The 21,008-nt window shown below is 60.6% G+C and overlaps 3 protein-coding genes across 4 annotated transcripts; all 3 read right to left on the reverse strand.

Annotated features, from left to right (window-relative positions):
* Positions 1-45: 45 nt before the first annotated feature.
* On the reverse strand, positions 46-8,326 carry EGLN2 (egl-9 family hypoxia inducible factor 2). Of its 2 annotated transcripts, XM_062176441.1 has the most exons (6): positions 8,240-8,326; positions 6,320-7,383; positions 1,595-1,714; positions 1,066-1,202; positions 794-861; positions 46-627 (listed from the first exon to the last, which is right to left on the reverse strand). In XM_062176441.1, the coding sequence occupies exons 2-6, from the start codon at positions 7,148-7,150 to the stop codon at positions 572-574; spliced, it is 1,212 nt and encodes a 403-aa protein (XP_062032425.1). In that variant the 5' UTR covers positions 7,151-7,383; positions 8,240-8,326; the 3' UTR covers positions 46-571. The 2 variants fall into 2 exon arrangements, with proteins under 2 accessions (XP_062032425.1, XP_062032424.1); XM_062176440.1 differs by lacking the exon at positions 8,240-8,326 and having other exon boundaries at positions 6,320-7,809.
* A 1,407-nt stretch (positions 8,327-9,733) lies between these two features.
* On the reverse strand, positions 9,734-18,655 carry RAB4B (RAB4B, member RAS oncogene family). Its single transcript, XM_062176674.1, has 8 exons — positions 18,538-18,655; positions 17,399-17,479; positions 17,034-17,148; positions 15,974-16,036; positions 15,736-15,890; positions 14,726-14,821; positions 14,513-14,643; positions 9,734-10,115 (listed from the first exon to the last, which is right to left on the reverse strand). The coding sequence occupies exons 1-7, from the start codon at positions 18,551-18,553 to the stop codon at positions 14,528-14,530; spliced, it is 642 nt and encodes a 213-aa protein (XP_062032658.1). The 5' UTR covers positions 18,554-18,655; the 3' UTR covers positions 9,734-10,115; positions 14,513-14,527.
* Positions 18,656-19,437: 782 nt separating this feature from the next.
* On the reverse strand, positions 19,438-21,008 carry MIA (MIA SH3 domain containing). The gene is made up of 4 exons (XM_062176568.1): positions 20,431-21,008; positions 20,190-20,323; positions 19,777-19,887; positions 19,438-19,527 (listed from the first exon to the last, which is right to left on the reverse strand). Exons 1-4 carry the CDS (start codon positions 20,570-20,572, stop codon positions 19,504-19,506), a joined length of 411 nt encoding a protein of 136 aa, XP_062032552.1. The 5' UTR covers positions 20,573-21,008; the 3' UTR covers positions 19,438-19,503.

Below are 21,008 nucleotides of genomic sequence, written 5' to 3' on the forward strand. Positions count from 1 at the left end.
CTAATTGCATCCGGAGGTCTCCTGACCCAGGGCGAGGCAGACGGGTGCAGCTCTGAGGTAAACTTTATTTCTTGGCTGACAGGACTTCCACACCCATGCACCCCCAGGCACCTTCCCCTGCCCCAGCAGCCCAGTCCGAGGTGCCATGGCCAAAGGTATTGGGGAGTCACTTCACATTCCAGGCTGGAGGAGTGGGGGGAGGGGGCTAGGGGATAACCCCCCCCCCCCCCAAAGCTCTGCCAGCAAGAGGCCATGACTCACTCCAACCCCAAATCCCGCGTCCTGGTGCAAGGTGGCAATGTCTCATCCTATCTCTCACACCTAATGGGGACACAACCAGCCCCCAGCTTTCAACAGCGGCAGTCCCAATGTGGCCTCTGCCCAGGTCGCAACCCCAGCCCCCAGGACGGGCCAGCAGAGGCCTCTCCTCCTTGGTCCACGACATCGGACAGAGCCAAGTCAGAAGCAGCAGTGGCGGGGAAGGAGCAGGCACCAAGGCTGGTGGGCTGCAGCAGGGCCCAGGGCTCTCCAGAGGTCAGGGCAAGCTGCCCATGCAGCTTCGGGGCTGGTCCTAGGTGGGTGTGGGCGGCTGTGACACAGGAACCTGGACGCCTTTCTGTCCTGCCGCTGAGGGTGAGAGGGAACGAGACAGTGAATCGTCAGGAAAGGGACAGAGGGCAAGGATGGGGAGCCACGGAGCTCAGGGAGAGGGGAGAACGGAGTAATGGGAGGCAGTAAGACACCGACAAGACGCACACGTAACGGGAAGGGCACGAGGGAGGGGAGCAGGTACCTAGCTGATACTTGTCTTTGGCTGCTGCCCGTTCCTTGGCATCAAAATACCAGACAGTGATGGCGTACCTGGGAACCAATGCAGGTGGAGATCAGTTTTCCGCGATTCCAGCCCCATATGTGATGGCTCTCAACCTGCCCTTCTGAGCCACTGGGTTCAGCTCCCACCCAGGGCTCCCCCCAGCCCTTCACCTGTCCCAGTCACCCTGGGAGTCTGAGAAGACTTTGTTGGCAAAGGGAACACTGGGCACTGCCACAGAGTGTGACTCATACCTGGTGGCATAGGCTGGCTTCACCTCGTGGGGGTTTCGCCGGTCAGACCAGAAGATGAGCAAGCGGTCAAAGAGCGGCTCGATGTTGGCTACCACAGGGCGACCCTCAGGGAAGATCTGCAGCAGACCGCCATGCACCTGGGGGCAGGCCACAGGCTGAGGCACCAGTCCTGCCCGGAGCCCACCCGGGTGCACAGCCTCAGCACACCGCCGTCCCACCCACCACACAGGCTCTTACAGTGAATGACAGCCCAGAGTCTGCCTCACTATGGAGATGGACAGGAAGCTACTAAAGACAGGAAAAGGGGGAGCGTGCTCATTACGAGATCGGGTGGGGCTAGGCAGACAGCACCATTCCCGGAAAGGAAGGGGGGGTTCCCACCACAGTCTGCTGGAGAGTAGGAGGAGCCACATCCCAGGAAGAGCCTGCAGACAGCCCCCCCCCCTCCAGCAGATCAAGCAGAGGAACAGAACCCTCCAGTGTGAGCAGGAGTGGAGATGGAGTGGGTGTACGCACCCACACACCCTACCTTAACGTCCCAATTCTGATTCAGGTAATAGATACAGGTGATGCAGCGCCCATCGCCGTGGGGATTGTCAACGTGCCTCACGTACCCCAGCCCATTGCCTGGGTAACACGCCACCATTGCCTGGCAGAGATGGAAGGAGGTGGGTTTACTGAGGCTAGGCACGGACATCTCCAAGCAGCAGCCATTGCCCCCTGGCTCACCCCTCCCTGCCCGGCTTCTCCTGGAGTCCAAGGGTCCAGCCCCAAGAGCCCTACCCACAAGTCTGTCAGAAGCCCACCTCCTGGGCCTCAAGAGCCCACGTCCCCAGTAGATCCCCAGGGCCAGTGAATACATACACACCCAGGTTGGGCTCTGTGAACAACTAAGGGTTTAAGTTTTTCGATACCTCAACCCCACCTCAGACATTTTAGTAAAGTAAAACCAGTTTCTGAGTGTTCAGGTGTGCAGTGACGTGGCCCCACAGCCCTAGAACACCGTGGTATCCCCTGGCCGCAGACAGGAATCCCCTGGGGATCTGAGACCCTGATGCCCAGGCCTGCTCACCCTCAGAGGTGCTACTAGCCTTGTCTAAAGGAGAGCCTGGATGTTTTTAAAGGTTCCCCAGCTAATTCCAATGGGCAGCAATGCTAAGAACCACTTCCTCTGACTACAAAGAATCCCACGAAATCATTTATCTGTCCCATCACCTTTGAAAAGGAACTGAAACCTAGAGTATGACTATGAAGTGAGATCTAACCCCAGCTCCAAGGACAACCTGCTGGGTAACTCTGGATAGTCCCATCACCTCATGGGCCTCAACTGCCTCACCTGTAAAATGGAGCTTAGAAAACACCTGCTTACAGCAGTAGCATTATCGCCGGAGAACAGCCAAGCACCCAGCCAACTGCTAGGACGCACTCCGGCCTGGCTTCTGTGTGCACAGGTCTGCAACCATAATCCCTGCCCATGCTGCAGCCAGGGCCCTGGGGAAGTTTGCTAACATTGGGAAGCTGACAGGTGGCAGTGGCGTGAACAAGGGGCACAGCCACTTCCCAGGTTCGCGGCTCTGCTGTCGTGACCTCAGGCAGATGACTTAACATCCTGTCTCGGGTTCTCATCCATGAAGCAGAGCTCATAGCTCCTTCCCAAGTGGACACCAAACGTATGGGAAGGAACTCAGCAAAGCGCTGCCACGTGCAGAGCCGCAGCACAGGCTGAAATGCTATGGAGAGGGAGAGTGTGCGAGCCCCACCCATCTCAGCCCTGGCCCACCCAAGGCCTCTAGGATGGCTGGATGAGGCAGAATGCCAGTAAGGGGACTGGCAGGAAGACCCTGAGTGTCTTGCTGGCCAGAGACCACCTGCCTTGACCCCTCCCCACCAAGCTACACCTATGGACCAGGCCCAGCAAGACAGTCCCGACATAAACATTCACCAGGGGACAGACCAGCGTCGGCCAGCAGACACGAGGCCTGCGAAGCACTTCAGGGCTGACAGGTTGACTCAGGACGGCTGACCCAGCGTGTTTTAAACTGTTCTGCACTAACCATGTGCACTTGAGGGGCTGGTGCCGTGGCATGCAGGTAAAGCCGCCACCTGCAGTGCCGGCATCCCATATGGACGCCAGTTCGAGTCCCAGCTGCTCCACTTCCGAGCAGGCTCTCTGTTATGGCCTGGGAAAGCAGAAGAATATGGCCCAGGTCCTTGGGCCCCTACACCTGTATGGGAGACCCGGAAGAAGCTCCAGGCTCCTGGCTTTGGATCGGCACAGCTCTAGCTGTTGTGGCCATCTGGGGAGTGAACCAGAGGATGGAAGAGCTCTCTCTGCTTCTCTGTAACTCTGCCTTTCAAATAAATAAATCTTTAAAAATACATAAATACTACCTTTTAAAAAAAAAATGTGCACTTGGTTCACCACAGAACCAACGCTGGGTTCTCCAGGCAGACTTCAGGAAGCCTGTGGCCATCGAAGGCCAAGCTTCTCTGGCAGTACCAGGGTGCTGAGAAGGCCCCAGGACAAAACCTGCTGCCCACACCTGCAGGAGGGAGGGCCCTGCAGATGGGTGAGCGCTCTGAGCAAACACCTCCCTGGAAGGAGAGGCTGTGGCTGTGGCTGTGGCTGTGGCCACAGTGGCCTGGAATCAGTAAGTCACTGATTCGAGATGGGCAAGGTATCCCCAGTTAAGAATCCAACTGGAGACTATGCCCAGTACTGCACCCTCTTCCCCACAATCTACCCCCACACTACAGCTAAAGACCTTGTTTCCCAGCTCTCCACTGCATCCTGAGAAAATGCAAATGCCAGATCACCGTCTCCAGGGCCACCAACCTCATGCTGTCCCCAACACGGTGCCCAGAGCCTCGGCAGGCCGAGCTACGCCCACCCCAAGGCCTTTGCACCTGCCTGCCACATTTTCCCCCACGCTCCTTGCTGTTCAGGACACAGGTCAAGGCTGCCTGGAGCACTTGTTGTCTACTCCACTCCTCTCAATGTGAGATCCGCAGCGGAACCTTGTTTACCCGGTGTTGGTCTGAAAGCCAGCCCCATGAAGTCCCTGGAGTCAGGTCTGTCTCCCCAGCACCCCTCCTGTTCCCTCCTGCCCAGCAGCCCCAGGGAGCCTCTCACGAAGTTTCACACAGGCAGGGTCACGCATGAAGGCTGGGCATAGAAACAGGAACCTGCCCTTCCCCCAACACACAAACCTAGAGAGATCAGCACTCCCTGGGCCCAGGGAGTCATCTACTTCCTACCTTCAGGAGGGGAAGCTTCAGTCCCCAGGGACAACAGAAGTGACAAGAAAACCTGCTCTCCACCCCTTCCATCTCAGGGAAAAAGCAGGTGGGATCAGAGCCAGGAGACGACAACGGCCATTGGTGACAACGTGCCCAGAGCCCTATCATGCACACACACCCCCTGCAGGTGACAAGCAGATTCCAAGCCAATGTTCGGCAAGGCCCACCACCAAGCTGCCCTTAAATGGGCCAATTAAGCCCTCCCTGGGGTTCCCTGGTGGCCCTTCATGCCAGCACAATCAGCTCTCTCCCACATGTGGGTCAAGCGAGCAGGCAGAAGCAGCAGGACTCAGGGATGGCTGATCCGTGTCCCACTGCCACTGCCACTACCTCAGCAGCTCCCAGCCTTGCTTCAGGGCACAGGGAGGGAATGCAGAAGCTGCCCTCTGGGGTTGCTGTCTCAAGAGGAACTGCACAGTGACTGGGCTGAATCTACAGCCGGGCTGTTCTCAGCTCGCCAGGGCAATAAACGCCACCTAGGGCTTGAAGAAGTCCCAACAGCTCCCTCTGCACAATCCTAGCTAGGGTTCAGTCCCCAGACAGATCCAGGTCAGAGCTGGGGACGCCAAAGGGGGAGCAATCCTCGACCTCGCCCCCTCCCAATCTGCCACAGACTAGCTGGGGACTTGACTTGGTTTTCCTATTCTGTGGGTGAGCAAACTAAGGCCCAGAACAGTGCCCTGCCCTGGGCTACTCAGCTCTTCAAGCCCCCCTTCCCTGGCCCCCACTCCGGGGCCCCAACCTCCTTCCTGCAAGGGGTGAAGGTGCTGAGCCAAGGAAGCCACGCTGATCTCGCCTACACAGGAGCCAAGCCCAGGGAGGGGTGGCGCTGGCTCTGGAGTGATCAAGTAACGGGAGGTACAGGGAAGTAGGACACGTTCCAGCTGGGGCGGAGCGGAAACAAGCCGTGGCCCCGGGGGAGCCCTGGTCCCCAAGCCAGCTCCGGCCTGAGAGGAAAGGCACACAGTGGCAGAACCAAGGCGGGATCTGACGGAGAGAGGAGGGATCAGCCGTGCAGGCTCACCCTGTGGGGCAGAACCCGGCTGGCACTGCTGACGGTGGGCAGAGGACAGCCCCTGGGGCTGGGGCCTGGGCCTCAAGCCCGGGGCCCTCACCCTCTTCCATGAAGAGAGGTACAAACCCCTGCAGGGTAACTGTCTTGTGCAGGGCTCCTGCTCTCAGGCTCTGCAATGGGCAACCAGCAGCCTGGGAGGTCCTGACACCTGCCCATGAACTCCAACCAAATGAGCGCTTTTTCCGAGGAGAGCCGCTTTTGGCAGAGTCCCAAAAGATCCAGGTTCCAAAAAAAGACTAACAACAACTACTCGATATGGAATAGAGGGAAGGGGACCAAGCAGAGACACAGAGGAGCAGGAGATCAGAGAGGGCCTCGGTGAGCGAGGGCAGGACAGAGGACTCCAGCAGAGGAAGCAGGACGCGGAGCCGAGGGAAAGGCTACCGGGCCCAGACACCTCAGTAAACACACGAGGCGGCCCAGGCCCAGGGGCTCAGTCAGGCGGCAGCACTCCGACCCCCTCAGGGCTCACTCCTCACTGTCACCTTCCCCTCCTGCTTCTGCCTGGGGGACAGGATGGACCGGCCAGACCGAAGGACAGGAAAGACGACAGCCAAGTGCAGGAGGACAGAGGAAGCAGCGGGTGCCTGTCTGTGCTGCCCACTCTGACAAAACACAGTCCACCCGCGGTGTGGGGCTGTGACTGTCAGCAGCTCTCATCAGATTCTTCAACAGAACTCCTGGGAAGGTCAGGGGGAAAAAATCACTGGGGCTCCAGGCCAAAGCCCCAGCTTACAGGTGCGCAAAGCAAGGCCCACGAGATCAGAGACCCCAGCGTCCCCACAAGCGAGTGCACGCGCGCTGTCAAAGCTGCCTACACCTCTGAGCCCAGACGCCCATCTCCCGCCCCACCGTGCCCAGCGCGCCCGCTGGCCTTACCTTGGTGCGCCCATTGATGACGTAGCTGCCCAGCCGCCCGGCGCAGTGGCGGATGACGGTGTCCACGTGCGCCATGAGGGTCCCGATGCTTCGGCAGCCCGGCTCGTGGCCTTCCACCCAGGCGATCTGGTCCCCGCGGATGCTGCGCGGCGGGATAGCTCGCTGGCTCACCAACTGCCCATCCCGCAGGCGCCCGCCGCGCTTCAGGGCCTCCACCTCGGCCAGCACGAGGCCCCCCAGCGCCGCCCCCAGGAAGTTGTCTTTCACGCAGATGCCGTAGTACCGCATGCAGGGCACAATATAGTCCAGGGCCAGGCGCTCGGGCGCGGAGGGCAGAGCCTCCTCCCTCCGCCTGGCGCTCGGCTCCCCACTGCCGCCGCTGCAGCCCACGCCACCCTCCCCCTCTGCCTCCTGGTTCTCTTGCCGGGCCCACGGCCGCTTGCCGGGTGAGGGGGCATCGCCCCCATCCTCTGCCCATTTCCGTTTTGGGGCCTCAGGTCGGGCCCCCTGGGCTGCCAGCCGCTGGCACCCCTTGGTGACCAGCGCGGCAGCACCCTCACTCCGCAGCGGCCACAGCTCGCCACCATCCTGCGCGCCCAAGCCCTCCCGTAGGGGGCTGGCAGTGGTGGAGGTGGCGGTGGCTCTGGGGGTCCCACTCCCCACCGAGGCCTCCCCAGGCGCTCCTGGACAATGGTAGGAGGGTAGCAGGGGGCAGGACAGGTAACTCTCCACTCCCATCCTGGCCCGGCCAGGCTCCGATGGCTCTGACACAGACCCTGGCAACTGAGGGAGAGCCTGACTCAGGGGCTGCGGCTGGCACGGGCTGTCCATGGCAGCAGTGTCTTCATCCCCCGGGCATGGAGGGCACGGCCCGGGCCCATGGTGCCACCCTCCTCCACCTCCTCCGCCTCCTCCACTTGACGCAGCCGGAGGCCGCTGGGCCTGGCGTGGGGCAGGGCGAGGCAGCACAGGCAGCAGGGGTTCTTCTTAGGCCCTGGAGGTGCACGCTGGTCCCCGGGTCCACGGTTGTCCCTAGGGGCTTGGGAAGGGGCCCGTCAGGATGGCTGGAGAGAGACATAGAGAGAGAGGGATGAGACAGGAGCTGGAGAGGCGGCGAGACAGGTGCGGCCAAGTATAAACCGGAGGGCGGAAGATGGGGCTCCGGGACCCCACAGCCTGAGAACGAGTTGGGGGGCAGCGGGGGAGGCTGGGTAGGGACGAGTGAGTATCCAGACAGGCCAAGAGGGACGGGGCCTGAGACAGGAGTGGGAGGGGGCTCGGGAGAGATGTGGGGGTCTGCGGACAAGACAGAAGGGAGCCAGAAAGTCCGAGCGGGGAGGAGAGGGGCCACAGGCAGAGGAAGCCGGGGAGTCAGAGACAAAGAGAACTGGGGGCCCAGGGGCAGAAACCAGACCGGAGGGAAGCTGGGAGGAAGGGCCCGAGGCGGCCGGACGGGACGCGCGGTGGGGTCGGCCGGGGCCGGGCCGGAGGAAGCCTGCTGGGGGCCGGCACACACCCAGACGGAAGGGAGGTCCCGAGACAGGGAAGGCGGACGCGGGAGCGGGGTCCGCCGCGACAGGACGCAGGCCCCCTCCCAAGCCCCCTCGGTGCGGGCCCTGACCCCCGGGAGCGCCGGCGCCGAGGCCCAGGGGCCGCTCGGACCCCGCGCCGCCGGCGCCCGGCCTCTCCCCACGGCGCGCGCGCCCAGCGCCCACCCCGCCCCCCAACGGCCGGCACCCAACGTGCCCCGCGCGCTTCCTCCCCACCCCCACCGCCTCCCCTCCCCCTCCCCCGCCCGGGCGCCGCGGGCCGCGGCGCCGAGTCCCGGCTCGCGCCCCCTCACGCGCCCCGGCCTGCGCCCGCGCCCCGACCCGGGCCCCTTCTCCTCTCCACCCCCTCGCCTCCCCGCGACCTCCTCACCGAGCTTTTTCCTCCGGCCCCGGCGCCGCCGTTTGTGCCAGCCGCCCTGCGCCGCACAGCGCGCCATACCCCGCCCCCACCCCCCGCGACGCTCCGCCCCCGCCTCGCCCGGAGGGCACGTGACCATGGGCAGGCGGAGGAGACGGCGCGTGCGCAAGCGCGAGCCGCAGGGGGCGGGGCAAGGAAACAGGACGCCCCTGTCCAGAAAGGCGAAGCGGGTCCGCCGCCCTTACGAGCTCATTTGCATCCTAAGCTCCGCCCCTCCACGTAGGCGGAGACACAGAGCTGGACGGGGAGGGGCCGTTTCTGAGCCTGTTAAAACGACTATGTGGGAGGAGCATGTAAATGAGGTAATCTACATGGACCAGCCCACTTCCTCGGAGCCGCAAGCTCTGCGGGTGACGAGTAGGCGGGTGGGGAGCGGCATGCAAATGACTTATTTACGTGGGCGACTCCTCGCAGCCCCAGGATCGGGATGAGATACTGGAAAATGGCTGCGCCCTGGGAAACGTATGTAAATTTGTACGTCAGTTATTTTCACAAGTGCTTTTTATAACGGAGGGAGAAGAGTGCGTGCCGTGCCGTGCTGGAGAGACGGGCAAGCAGGCTGGAAGCGATGCGTCACGTTGGCTATGACCCCGCGGGACAATTGCAGGAGTCACAGTAAAGCAGCCTGGGAAGGCTCCGCAGAGAAGACATTAGCATGGCCAGCCTTGCCCCTCTGAATATTCAGAAGACCTTCCTGGGAGGGTTATGCAGATCAGGTCATTTGAATGCCCCGCCTCCTGGGCCATCACCCCGGCACCGCGGCACCGCGAAGGCTCAGGCCTCCGAGGGGTCCGGAGGGCAGTGTGCAGCCCAGCTGTACCCTCTGGGGGATGCACCTATGGCTATCGGGTTTCCTGGAGGTGTCAGGCGTTCACCTGGCACAAGGAGATACCACTGGTATCAAGAACGCATGAGTCAGGGTTGGACAAAGGCCCACAGTGTTCAGGAGCACACACAGGTGTATGGGGAGGAGCCAAACGTCCACCACACACGGAGCTGCAGCAGCACACGTGCACAAGTGCACACACAGTAATGACTCACTGCCTTGGACTTCCCGGCATCCATCACGCCTGGGTGAAAACAGGCACAGCCCCGGGTCCACCCATAGGCCCACATTCCCCTTCCTTGGCCTTGGTGTCCCAAACAACTCCACAAGGACACGCAGCAGTCACGCGCGACAGTGTCACACTCACCAGCAGCACTCTGCTCCACACGTTCCTCCATACAGGTACTGGGAACACCCATACACAGGCCACAACACAGGGACTTGCCGTGTTGCACACACGGTCACTCTTAGTGTCAGAAGCACCCCAGTCGTGGTGTGCCCTGGTGTACTCCTCACCCTGTCCAACCCAGAAACACGGATCCCAAACACCACGACACACCATTCTTTCACCGGCCAGCTCTTCTGTCTCCCCACCGTCCCCAAATGATGGAGGCCAAGGCACAGGTGTAAACAATGCTTTATGGGGGTCGGGAGGGGAAGGGACAGGCCTCCAGGTAATAAATAACACGTACTCGCGACAACAGGACCAGGCGGGGACTGGGGGCCGAATGGCCCTGGTCTCAGGCTTTGGGAGCTCTTGGGGTGTGGTTAGGGATCCAGGGGGGACAGAGGTTAGCCAAGACAGAGGAAGCAGCAGCAGGTACAGGTTCCCCCTTCCCCCGTGGCTCAGTCTTGCCCCAAAGCCAGGCCCTACCAGGCCAGGGAAGGGGGACAGGTGGCGGGGCAGCTTCTCTGGGGCCAGGGCAGCTGGGACACGGCTTCCTGGGGCCCGGACGTGGGCCCCAGCCAGAAGGACAGGGCTGGTCCTGGAGAACAGGTGAGCTGAAAGAGAAAGGCGTCGTGACCTGGAGGGGGCTGGGTCAGCCCAGCTGTGTTCTCTCTCTCTCTCTCTCGTTTCTGGGTATGCTTCCCCCCGATCTAGCTCCAGCTGTCCAAATTTCTACAGTTTGTCTGACTTCCAGTTTCTCCTCTGCAGGTAATGTTGCATCTCCCTGTTTGCCTGCCTCACAGAGCTGTCAAGGCACATTTCAATGTCTAAACACGTTCCCACCTTTGCATCACTGTGTCCCCCTCTATGTCCTGGCTCTGGGGCTCATTGCAGTGTGTTCCAAGCTAGAGAGACCCAGTGGTCTGCGGCTCTTGCTTTGGCTGAACAGAGCAGTACCTGGGAGCTTCTAGAAAGCCCCAGACTCCCTTGGAACCTCGGGGCTGAGTTCCCGGGCAGTCTGTGCCCTCTACAGTTCCCCATGTGATTGCAACATGCAGACTGTGTGCAGCTGGGGGTGATGGTTTGACGGGCCTCGGCCAGTTTTCATTCAAACAAAATGAAATAGAAAAGGCCTGAGTGCATCGTGTGTAATAACAGATACAGAAGGCAGGCTGATGGCTGCCAGGGGCTGGGGAGATGAGGAGGGCCTGCTTAGTGGACATGGGGTTTTTGGGAATGTTCCAGAACCAGACAGAGGCGGTGGTGATACAACCCTTGAATGTACTCAATTGTACACTTCGCAGTCACGACATTTATGTTATGTGAATTATGTTATGTGAATTTCAATTAAAAAAAAAGAATGCTGCTAAGAGAAAAACATGTTTTATATGTGGGTGCGACTATAGACACTGGCTTCCTCCTGCAGGCTGCAGTCAGTGAGGCCTGTAAAAGCACTGCCTTACCACGTGTGACCCACTGTGGGCAAACACTACCGCAGACCGTGTCGGCCCTGGTGTGGGGAACCCCCGCCCATGCATCTCTCTGTAGTCCAGAGTCAGAAGAAAAACGGCAGAGATCCCTCATTCAAATTGGGTCAGTGGGCCTGCTCTAAGCACTTCACGTGAATGAACTTCTTTAATCTCAACACTCAGTCGGCAGCTACTTCTGTGACCCCCAGGTTGCAGAGGAAAGGGAGGCGCAGGCACAGCAGGTGCAAAGGATAACGCGGCACTGTCCAAATGCCTCGTCTGTGACCCCTCCAGCTCTCTCAAGTGCCACACCTATTCCATTGGGAAACCTGGACCACTTTCCCCACAACGGCCCCAGAGCTGCCAGTGGCTTGGAGAGGGCTGGGCACGAAGTAAACAGGGGAGAAGTGACAGGAAACACACCTACACCTGGAGGGGTGAGGGCAGGGCCCAAGCCTGTGCGTTTCACACGCCTGTCAAGGAGTTTGGAGAGGGGCCGGTGTTGGGACACGGTGGGAGAAGCCGCCGCCTGCTATCTCGGTACCACATTTGAGTGCCAGTTCAACTCCCGGCTGCTCCACTTCTGATCTAGCACCCTGCTGATGTGCCTGGCAAGGCAGCAGAAGGTGGCTCAAGTGCTTGGGCTCCTGCCACCCACTTGGGAGACCCGGATGGAGTTCCAGGCATTTGAGCACCAGTGACCCAGAAGGTGGAAGGTCTCTGTGTCTCTCCCTATTAGTGTGCTTTTCAAATAAATAAATAAATCTAAGCACATAAAGTGGTAATTAAATCTAAATGAATAAATAAAAGAGGCTGCAGAACAAGGCTTGCGCAGAGGAGGTGCTGCCCCAGGAAGAGGGGCGGAATGGTGCTCTAGGCAGAGGGCTCTGCACGAGCGAGCGAGGGCCCAGGGACAGGAACTTCTATGTGGCTGCAGTGACCCACGAGGTGGGGAGAGTGCAAGGGGTTGAAGGAGCGCGAACCGAGGCTGGGACAGTCCCTTCACGGGGTCAGACACCAGGCTGAAGAGCTGCAGCTGTGACCCCAGGACCCCAGGAGCCATGGGTGGTTTTTTTGTTTGTTTGTTTGTTTGTTTTATTTTAAAGCTAGTTTTATTTTTTATTTTTTTTATTTTTTTATTTTTGACAGGCAGAGTGAACAGTGAGAGAGAGAGAGAGACAGAGAGAAAGGTCTTCCTTTGCCGTTGGTTCACCCTCTAATGGCCGTCGCGGTAGCGCGCTGCGGCCGGCGCACCGCGCTGTTCCGATGGCAGGAGCCAGGTGCTTCTCCTGGTCTCCCATGGGGTGCAGAGCCCAAACACTTGGGCCATCCTCCACTGCACTCCCTGGCCACAGCAGAGAGCTGGCCTGGAAGAGGGGCAACCGGGACAGGATCGGTGCCCCGACCGGGACTAGAACCCGGTGTGCCGGCGCCGCAAGGCGGAGGATTAGCCTGTTGAGCCACGGCGCCGGCCCATGGGTGGTTTTAAAAGGGAGGGATGGAACCGGCGCTGTGGCGTAGTAGGCTAAACCTCTGCCTGCAGCACCAGCATCCCATATGGGTGCCAAGTTCGGGTCCACTTCCAATCCAGCTCTCTGCTATGGCCTGGAAAAGCAGAAGAAGACAGCCCAAGTCCTTGGGCCCCTGCACCCATGAGGGAGACCCCGAGGAAGCTCCTGGCTCCTGGCTTCAGATCGGCCCAACTCTGGCCATTGCAGCCATCTGGGGAGCAAACCAGAGGATGGAAGACCTTTCTTTCTTTCTTTCTTTCTTTCTCTCTTTCTCTCTCTCTTTTTTTCTTTCTCTTTCTTTCTTTTTCTTTCTCTCTTTCTCTCTCTCTTTCTTTCTCTCTCTACCTGCCTCTCTATAACTCTGCTCTTCAAATAAATCAATCAATCTTTAAAAATATGTAAATAAATAAAAAGAAGGGATGGGGCCTGTGCTGTGGCGTAGTGGGCTAAGCCTCCACCTGCGGTGCCAGCATCCCACATGGGTGCCTTTTCGAGTCCAGGCTGCTCCACTTCTGATCCAGCTCTCTGCTGTGGCCCGGGAAGGCAGTGGAGGATGGTCCAAGTCCTTGGGCCCCTGAACCCGCATGAGAGACCAGGAAGAAGCTTCAGGCTCCTGGCTTTAGATCAGCCCAGATCTGGCAGTTTTGGCCATGTGGGGAGTGAACCAGCAGATGGAAGACCTCTCTCTCTCTCTCTCTCTCTCTCTCCCTCTGTAACTCTGCCTTTCAAATAATAAACAAATCTTTAAAAGAGAAAAAAAAAAAAAAAAAAACAGGAGGGACAGTGTTTTAGAAAGACCCAAGAGATGAGGCTGGAGACGGAGGTCAGGAAGGATATCCGGCCTCCTCTGCCCCTCACGTCCCCATCCTGTCCGCTGTCCCTCACTGTATGCTGGCAACCACCACAGCCCCGCATGGTCCCTTCCATGTGCCACCTCAGGGACCCGGTGGACACCGAGGGCAACCCCCGTCCCTCAGCTATACTCAGAAGCCTCCCGGGGGACCGGTTCTGTGACATAGTGAGTTAAGCCACCGCCTGCAGGACCAGCATCCCATATGGGCACAGGTTCAAGTCCCTGCTGCTCCACTTCCAATCTAGCCAGCTCCCTGCTAATGCACCTCGGAAAGCAGTGGAAAATGGCCCAAGTCCTTGGGCCCCTGCACCCACATAGGAGACCTGGATGAAGCTCCTGGCTTCTGGCTTCAGCCTGGCCCAGCCTTGGCCATTGTGACTATTTGGGGAGTGAACCAGTGGATGGAAGAGTGCTCTCTATCTCTCCCTTTCTCTCCTCTGTAACTCTGCCTTTCAAATAAATAAAATAAATCTTTAAAAAAAGCCACCCCCCATGACCTCAAGACTCCCATCCCATACAGGGTTTAGGCCAGAGCCCTCCCCAAAGCCTCAGGCCCTGACTGATCCTGCTTCTCACTACCCTCAACCTCACCTCCTGCTACACCCCTGCCCCCTAACACACCACGGCCACACTGGCCGCCTTGACCTTCCTCATTTGTGCCAGGCACATCCCACCTCAGGGCCTTTGCACTTGCTGTTCTCACTGCCGCGCACTCTTGCCCCCAGAGCCCACAGGGCTCCTGCCCTCCCTCCTTCAGGACTTTGCTCCAACGACACCTTCCCAGTGAGGCTCCCCTCCGGGTCCTGTCTGCGACCGCCCTCATCCAGCCGCCAGACCCCTCGGCCTGACGGGACAGACTGCCCTAACTGCTACCTGGCTCACTTACGCGCCTGTGTATTGTCCGTCTCCTCCCAAGACAGTGGACTCCACGGGGCAGGGAGGGTTGTTTTTGTCCCATCCACTGCTGTGTTCCAGTGCCTTGGAAATACAGAACTGCGCCTGCGCCTGGGACTGGGGGGGCCCATCCAGGGCAGAGCCGGCAGTGGCCCGGGGCCAGCAGATATTCCTCTGCCACGTGTGGTTTTGTGTCGTTCTGTTTCTCTCTGTGTTCTGGGCTCCCTCTTCCCAGGAGCTCCCCCCTCCCCGGCCCCTGCCTCCATGAGCCCCCAGCATCCCACCTGGCTCCACAGGTCTCAGCAGCCACAGGGCTGAGGGGTCACGGCCTGAGCGCTCCGCGGCTGCCGCAGCTGGCGAAGTGAGGCATCGCCATACTGGATGCCGGAGCCCATCCTCTCGGGGTCCAGCTCGCCTGCGGGAGCGGAAAGGTTGCAGTGGGTTCCCTGAGGCCGGGTCCTGGCCGCCACGCCTGCAGGAGTCCACCGCGGCCTCACCTGAGTCGATCTTGTTGAGGATGGTGCGGGCACACTTCAGGAAGGCCTCCTCCACGTTCTCGCCCGTGAGCGCACTCGTTTCCAAGAACATCAGCTCTGTGGGGTGGACGCAGGCCGGTCAGGACCTCGGCCCTCCACCCCAGCTCTGCACATGCGCGCCCCCTGCCAGGAAGGCCTCCTTCCCACCCCCGTCACTCCCTCCCCACCAGAGCTCAACTCCTACAGCCCCTCTCCTGAAAGCCTTCCTGGCATCCCAGGCTGGCTCAGGTGCACCTGCTCTGAGCCCCCACAGCCCTCTGTGTCTCCCCAAGCCCAGCCCCAAGACCCCATCCAACCCTGACCTCGTGGGCTGTTACTGTCTGGAAAGGAGTCTGTCTCCCCTGCCCCCTTCACCCACTGGACAGAGCGCCCCCTGAGGGCAGGGGCCAGGGCTGTGTTTCGCTGTGTCCCCAGCAGCACCTAGCAGGGGCCCAGGTCCACCAGAGACCACCCGTCAGCCCCATGACAAGGCCTCCTGGTGAAGGAGGTACGGCCAGGATCCAAAGCCAGGTGTCGCTGGTGGCAAAGCCGCTCCAAACCTGGAGGCTGCAAGCTGGGGCCATGGGCAGATGCTACGCCTGCAACACGCCTGGTTCGGCCACGCAGGATCTTCAAGCCACTTCCCACCAGCTCGCTCATCCCAGCACCGCGGCCTCTTCCCCTGTGCCACGCCCCGCCCCATCTCCCTTATTCGCTAAGTGGGCCTGTCCCCAGGGCCATCACCCAGGCCCACTGCTGAAACCTGGGCAGCCAACATCCATTGGGCACCCACCTGTGCCACCCGTGAACGCCCCCCTTAGCCAGCACAGCAGTCACAGTGTGACCCCACTTTCCGGAGGGGGAAGCCTAAGGACCAGAGCACTCACACAGCCCACGTGTGGCAACACCGGGATCAGAACCCAGACCTCTAACCTCTACGTTCCCAGGCTGGGCACAGCCATGCCACTGCCTGCCCTCTGCCTGGCCCTCACCGTTCTCCTGGGCAAAGCGGGAGGCCTCCAGGAAAGTGACCTCACGCTCAGGGTCCAGGTCTTTCTTGTTCCCACAGAGGATGACCACGATATTGGGGCTGGCCAGAGTGCGGGCGTCGGTCAGCCAGGCGGCCAGCGAGTTGTAAGTCTCCCGGCTGTGGAGAAGCAGCAGAGGAGGGAGTAGCGTGGGAAAGGGGCTGCCTGGGCCCCCCCGGCCCCGCCCACTCCGTGCACCCACCTGGTGATGTCATACACCAGCAGGGCTCCCGCCGCCCCTCGGTAGTAACTCCGGGTCACCGACCTGTGGGGCCAGGGGGACCCAGTCACCCCCAAGGCTGAGGTCTGCCCCGACACTGCCCCCCTCTGCGGAGAAAGACTGGTGGTTCAGAGGCCCCCCTCCTTCACTGCTGGCCCATCCCTAATGCCTGGCCTTGGGCTGGCGACCACACAGTGTCTCTTACTTAGCTGTCCGTCTGCCTGCCTCTGTCTGAGCTCTCCCTGTCTCCAAGTCCTGTCTTCCTATATCTCCCCAAAGGGTCTGTTCCTCTCTCTCTGACTTTTGGTCCTCCAATCCTCACCCCTGCCTTCCCATTCATGTGTTCATTCATTCAGCATCTTCCCGAGCCGCCCCCTCACCCGGCCCCAGCCAAGTGCAAAGCAACGCCCACTGTCCCTTTCTCCTGCTGAGTCTGGTGGAGCCCCCTTCCCAGGGTGGCCAACTCTGCCTTCTCCCGTCTCACCAGTCTGGGGCCCTCTGGGAGCCACACCGTCACCCCACAAACAGGTATGGAGCCTTCCGCATCACCCACCCGTCTCCTCCACCGCACCCCCAAGTGTTGACCTAGCAGCTGCTGAGTGCTGCCCGGAGGCCACACTGCTCCGGGGAGCGGCTGGCCCTGCTCTCCGTCTCTGCGTCTATCAACACGCAGGCTCTGCCTGAGGACCGACCGTGTGCTGAGCGCTCTGTGCCCCTCTCTCTCATTACCCAGCCATCTCCATCTCTCCCTCCACACCCGTCCAGCTCTCACCTGTCTCCCTTTTCCTCTCCTCCCCTCCTTTCTCATTCCCTGCGGCTGTCTCTCTCAAGTTTCCCCATCTCTTCCCGCCCTGGACTCTCTCTGGGTCTCCACCCTCACTCCCACCCTCAGGGCTCCCTCTCCCTTGGGCTATGGGTAGCTGCTAACCCCAGCCTGTCCACTGCTCTCTCCCTGCCTGCTCAGGACTCTGCTTCCCCAGTCTCTACCCCCTCACACACTCCTGAGAGCCCCGCCCACCTACCGAGAGCCCTGCCCACCTACCGAAACCGCTCCTGGCCAGCCGTGTCCCAGATCTGTAGCTTCACTGTCTTCCCACCCACATTGACCACCCGGGATCCAAACTCCACGCCGATCGTGTGGTTGGAGTCCTGTTTGACTGGAGGCAGGGGGGAGAGAGGAGGCAGTGCAGAAGCTCAGAGGACCCCCATCCTCCAAGCCCCCCCCCCCCCCGACTCCACCAAGCCATTCTCATTGCTGGGGTGACACAGTCTAGCAAAGCACGTCCACCGTGGTAGGGACCAGGAAGCCAGCATTTGGGAGCGTCCTTGTGGCCAGCCCTGCCCACCCGCCCACGCCAGGCCCATTCCCACAGTTCAGCGCTCCCAGGACCACTGTCAGAGACTCACACTTATTCTCAATGAACTGATGAAGGAGACATGATTTGCCAGTTCCCGCACTGCCGATCACCAGGAATTTGAAGAGGAAGTCTGAGCAGATGGAGAGAAAACCGAGGATGTCCACCGCGAAGAGGACGGAAACCAAAAGACCATCGCAGTTAGGGGCAGAGGCAGAGGCACAGACGCCAACAGTAACAGGTCCCTCTTATGCTTCCCTGGGCCCGGCACAAGTCTAAAGGCCTTTACTTGTATGAACGGCGCGCTGAATCCCTCAGGAAAACTCGAAGAGGGAGGGATACTTCTCATTATACCCATTTCCCAGATGAGGAAGCTAAGGCCAGAGTGGATAACTGGTATGCCAGCATCCATTGGCAGAGCTGGGCTCAAACCCGGGCCAAAGGGCTCTGGAGTCCAGGATCTTAGCTCTCCCATCGCAGAAGCCTCGGGCTCAGTCCCTGTCTCTCTTGACTTCCCTTCCGGCCACTTCTGACCCATGTACTGCTCCACAGCCCCAGGCCTTCATTCTACTCCCGGAGAACTGCAAGGGCTCCCGCCTCCGGATCTCTGCCCTTGTTCCCCTGCTTTCCTGCACCTGTGGAATGAACAGGGCTTCCTCGGAGTCCCGGACCTGTTCCCCCCACCCACACACACGCTGCTTCGACTTCCCGGCCTGGGACCTTGCCCTACAGTCGAGCTTAAGCCCCGCTCCTACCTCGAAGATAACCCATCCCCAACCCCCCACTTCAGACCTCTCAACCCAGATCAGCCCCAGGGGACAGAGCTCCTCAGGGTGGTCTCAGCCCCTGAAGCCAGACCCCTGCCTTTCAGTCAGCCCCGCCCCATCCACTCAGGCTCCACCCCACACCTCAAGGCCCGCCTCTCCCCTCCCAGCCTTCCCCGAACCCGTCAACCCCGGCTCCCTCCAATCCCGCCCCAACCCCTGTAATCCACACACCAGACCCAGGCTCCACCCGAACAGATGAAGCTCAGCCCCAATCCACTAAACCCCTCCCAGTCTCCGCTTAGGCCCTGCCCCCACAGCCCCTGACCCCGCCCCCTGACATGTAAAGCCCCGCCCCATTCCCACAGGCCGCATCCTCTCTGGGCCCAGACCCCGACCCCTGCTTCGACCCACCGTAGGCCCTCACCGTAGGTCTCGGCCATGACTCGGTCGCGGCCGCTGAGGGCCGCAATATGGCGCCGCGGCCGCGCCTGCTCCTCGGCTGGCAGCGGCTCCGCTCCGGCTGCAGCCCCGGCTCCTTCCTACTCCCGGGGCCCGGCGCCGCCACTTCCGCCTCCCCCCTCCGGCGCGACCCGCTAGGGCTGCGGGATACCAGGCCACGCTTCCCAAAGGGGACGATTGGCGGACTCGGTGGGCAGGGGGCGGGACGAGAGGCACAGATTGGTAGCGTGAGAGGGGCTGAGTCGGGAGGGGCGGGACCAAGACGAGCGATTGGCGGAGCAAGTGGGAAGGGGCGGTGCCGAGGGGGCTTGGCCGACGGGAGGAACGGATTTGGTCAGGAGTCGAGGGGCGGAATCGAGACTTCGGATTGGGTCGGAGCGGGCTTGGGGGCGGGGTTAGGGACGCGAAGAGGGGGCCGCGGCGGCAGTGACGGAGCCTGGGAGAAGAGCGGATCTTGAGCCGGCAGGTGCGATTTCTGACAGGAAGGAGCAACATTGGGAGGACACGCTCAGGTTATCTCCCACGGCGCTTTGCAAATACTCTTCCACAAACACCTCTGCTCTGCGAGGTGTGTCCTCCCCATGGTCTGACTGGCTCATTCCCTAAAGCTGCGCTCCCCGCGTTGGTCTAGAGGGGACACCGCATTTCCCTACTCCCCTTCTTCTCCCTGGCGTGTGTCCCAGACCGAAGCTTAGGGGTCTGTCTCTGCCCAGCTGCGGGCCCAGAAAGCGTTCGTCGGTGAGATTCTGCCTAGCAACCCCTGACGTTGCCGTTCTCCGTGAGCTGATTGGCTGGACCCAGGAACCTGGGCCGATTTTGCCTTTGTACTGCCCCAGCCCAAGGACCACAGAGACGCGGCAGTTTGCGCTGGGCCGATGTATTTGCACACAAGCCAAGGAGGGAAGACAGCGGGCATCGCGGCGAGCTGCACTCACGGGCAGTAGAAATCCCATTTCTGAAAAAGAGGAAGCGGAAACGGCGGAGAGCAAACCCAGTGAGCACCGCAGCGGGTCTAGCGGTTGGCCACAAAAATGCTATGCAAATCAGCCCCAGTCCTCTAATCTCTGCTGAACCGAGAGTGAGAAATCACTGCCCATTTTAGCGGGGAGCGAACTGAGCCAGGCTACTGGGGGTCCAAGGGTAGGAGGGGTTCTGCCCATCTTCACCACCCAAAGGGCCTCCCTCGGCAAGCCAGGACACTCACATCTGTCTTTACATCAATTTTCCCGGGTTTCAGAGTCCGGTCCTCGCGAACGATGCTACTGGGGAAATAGCCTAGGCGAGCAGCCAGGTCTCCGTAGTAATCTCCCTGAACCTGGGGAAGAGGGAGCGACAGCCGGGCGCTGGGACCCTGGCGAGCTCCGTCCCGCTGGGGGGCTTGGCTCCCGCTCCTCTCCCCAGCCTTGTCACTCAAATCTCAGCCTAACCATCACCTGCACAGATGGCCAAGCAGCCACCCGGTCCCTCTGTATTAATTCTCACTTGTCTCCTTCTATCAAAAGATAAGAGCTGTTCATGAGTGTATCTCCCGTGTCTAGAAAAGATCTTGGCATCACAGGAGGTGCCGTGGAAAGCTGGGGTTCACTCCCCTCCGATCTCACCCCCACACACACTCACACTGCCTCCCCAGAAGAGGCGTCCACGGCCCTTCAGCTTGGAGAAGACATACACCACCTGGCCCCGGTATATGGTCAGGAAGCGGCAGTCAGGGGCCACGTAGTCCTGAAGAGCCACAGCCATGGAGATGGGGTCTAGGGCAGCAACAGAAGGAAGTGACAGTGACAGCACCCCTGCCCCTGACCCAGCACACACACAGGCCAGGAACCCACACTCCCCCCCTCCTTCTTCCCACTCTCACGGCTGCATTCCTCATCAGCACACAGCTTCCGCTCGGCCAGCTTGGGCATGGGGCGGCCCCCCGCGCTAGGCCCCGGGGCGGCAGACAGCATGACGACGACACCGAGGAGCACCGGGCACAGGGACCGAGTCATCACGGCCATGAGCGAGAGCAACCAGGGGGAGAAGTGGTCTCGGTGTGCTCTTGCTCTCCCTCCGGCCAGCAACACAAGGAGACCAGTGTTCTCCGTGTTGACCCCACCTTAAACCAGACCCAATTTTACCCATACCACCTAGAGGCCGCCACCCAGCCAGAACCATTTCAAAGACGGGGTGAGGGCTGCCAGCTCACGGTAAGGCCCAGATAGGCCCTCAGCTGCCCAGGTCATTCCAGGTGACAGCGTCCCCCTCAGCTCGGACTCAATCCCATCTTCCCTGGAATCTCGCTTAGGGTACCCGGGCCCCTCTGCTGCTCCCTCCAGGGACAGAACCAGAGAAGCCAGTTTGGAAAACCACTTGGAATTTCCCGTGCTGGGGGCAGAACAAGGCAGCCCTTTGAGGACCAGAAGGGCCGCAGCTCCCAGCACTGAGTGACGACTC

This window comes from Lepus europaeus, chromosome 19, assembly GCF_033115175.1.
Source record: "Lepus europaeus isolate LE1 chromosome 19, mLepTim1.pri, whole genome shotgun sequence".
In the NCBI taxonomy this organism is placed as follows: Eukaryota; Metazoa; Chordata; class Mammalia; order Lagomorpha; family Leporidae; genus Lepus; species Lepus europaeus.

Bases quoted from the DNA above. Each gene is read 5' to 3' on its own strand.
- EGLN2 (XM_062176441.1), bottom strand. From the start codon at position 7,150: ATGGACAGCCCGTGCCAGCCGCAGCCCCTGAGTCAGGCTCTCCCTCAG. The intron at 1,715-6,319 runs GTAAGGCCAGCG...CATCTCTGCCAG, and splicing joins TCATCAATGGGCGCACCAAG to GCAATGGTGGCGTGTTACCC. The intron at 1,203-1,594 runs GTAGGGTGTGTG...GCCTGCCCCCAG, and splicing joins ATCAGAATTGGGACGTTAAG to GTGCATGGCGGTCTGCTGCA.
- MIA (XM_062176568.1), bottom strand. From the start codon at position 20,572: ATGGCCGTGATGACTCGGTCCCTGTGCCCGGTGCTCCTCGGTGTCGTC. The intron at 20,324-20,430 runs GTGAGAGTGGGA...TTGCTGCCCTAG, and splicing joins TGCTGATGAGGAATGCAGCC to ACCCCATCTCCATGGCTGTG. The intron at 19,528-19,776 runs GTGAGTGTCCTG...CCTCTTTTTCAG, and splicing joins AAATTGATGTAAAGACAGAT to AAATGGGATTTCTACTGCCC.
- RAB4B (XM_062176674.1), bottom strand. The intron at 16,037-17,033 runs GTAGGTGGGCAG...CTGGCCCCACAG, and splicing joins GCTGGCCAGGAGCGGTTTCG to GTCGGTGACCCGGAGTTACT. The intron at 14,822-15,735 runs GTGAGGGCCAGG...TCCACCCCACAG, and splicing joins CCGCTTTGCCCAGGAGAACG to AGCTGATGTTCTTGGAAACG.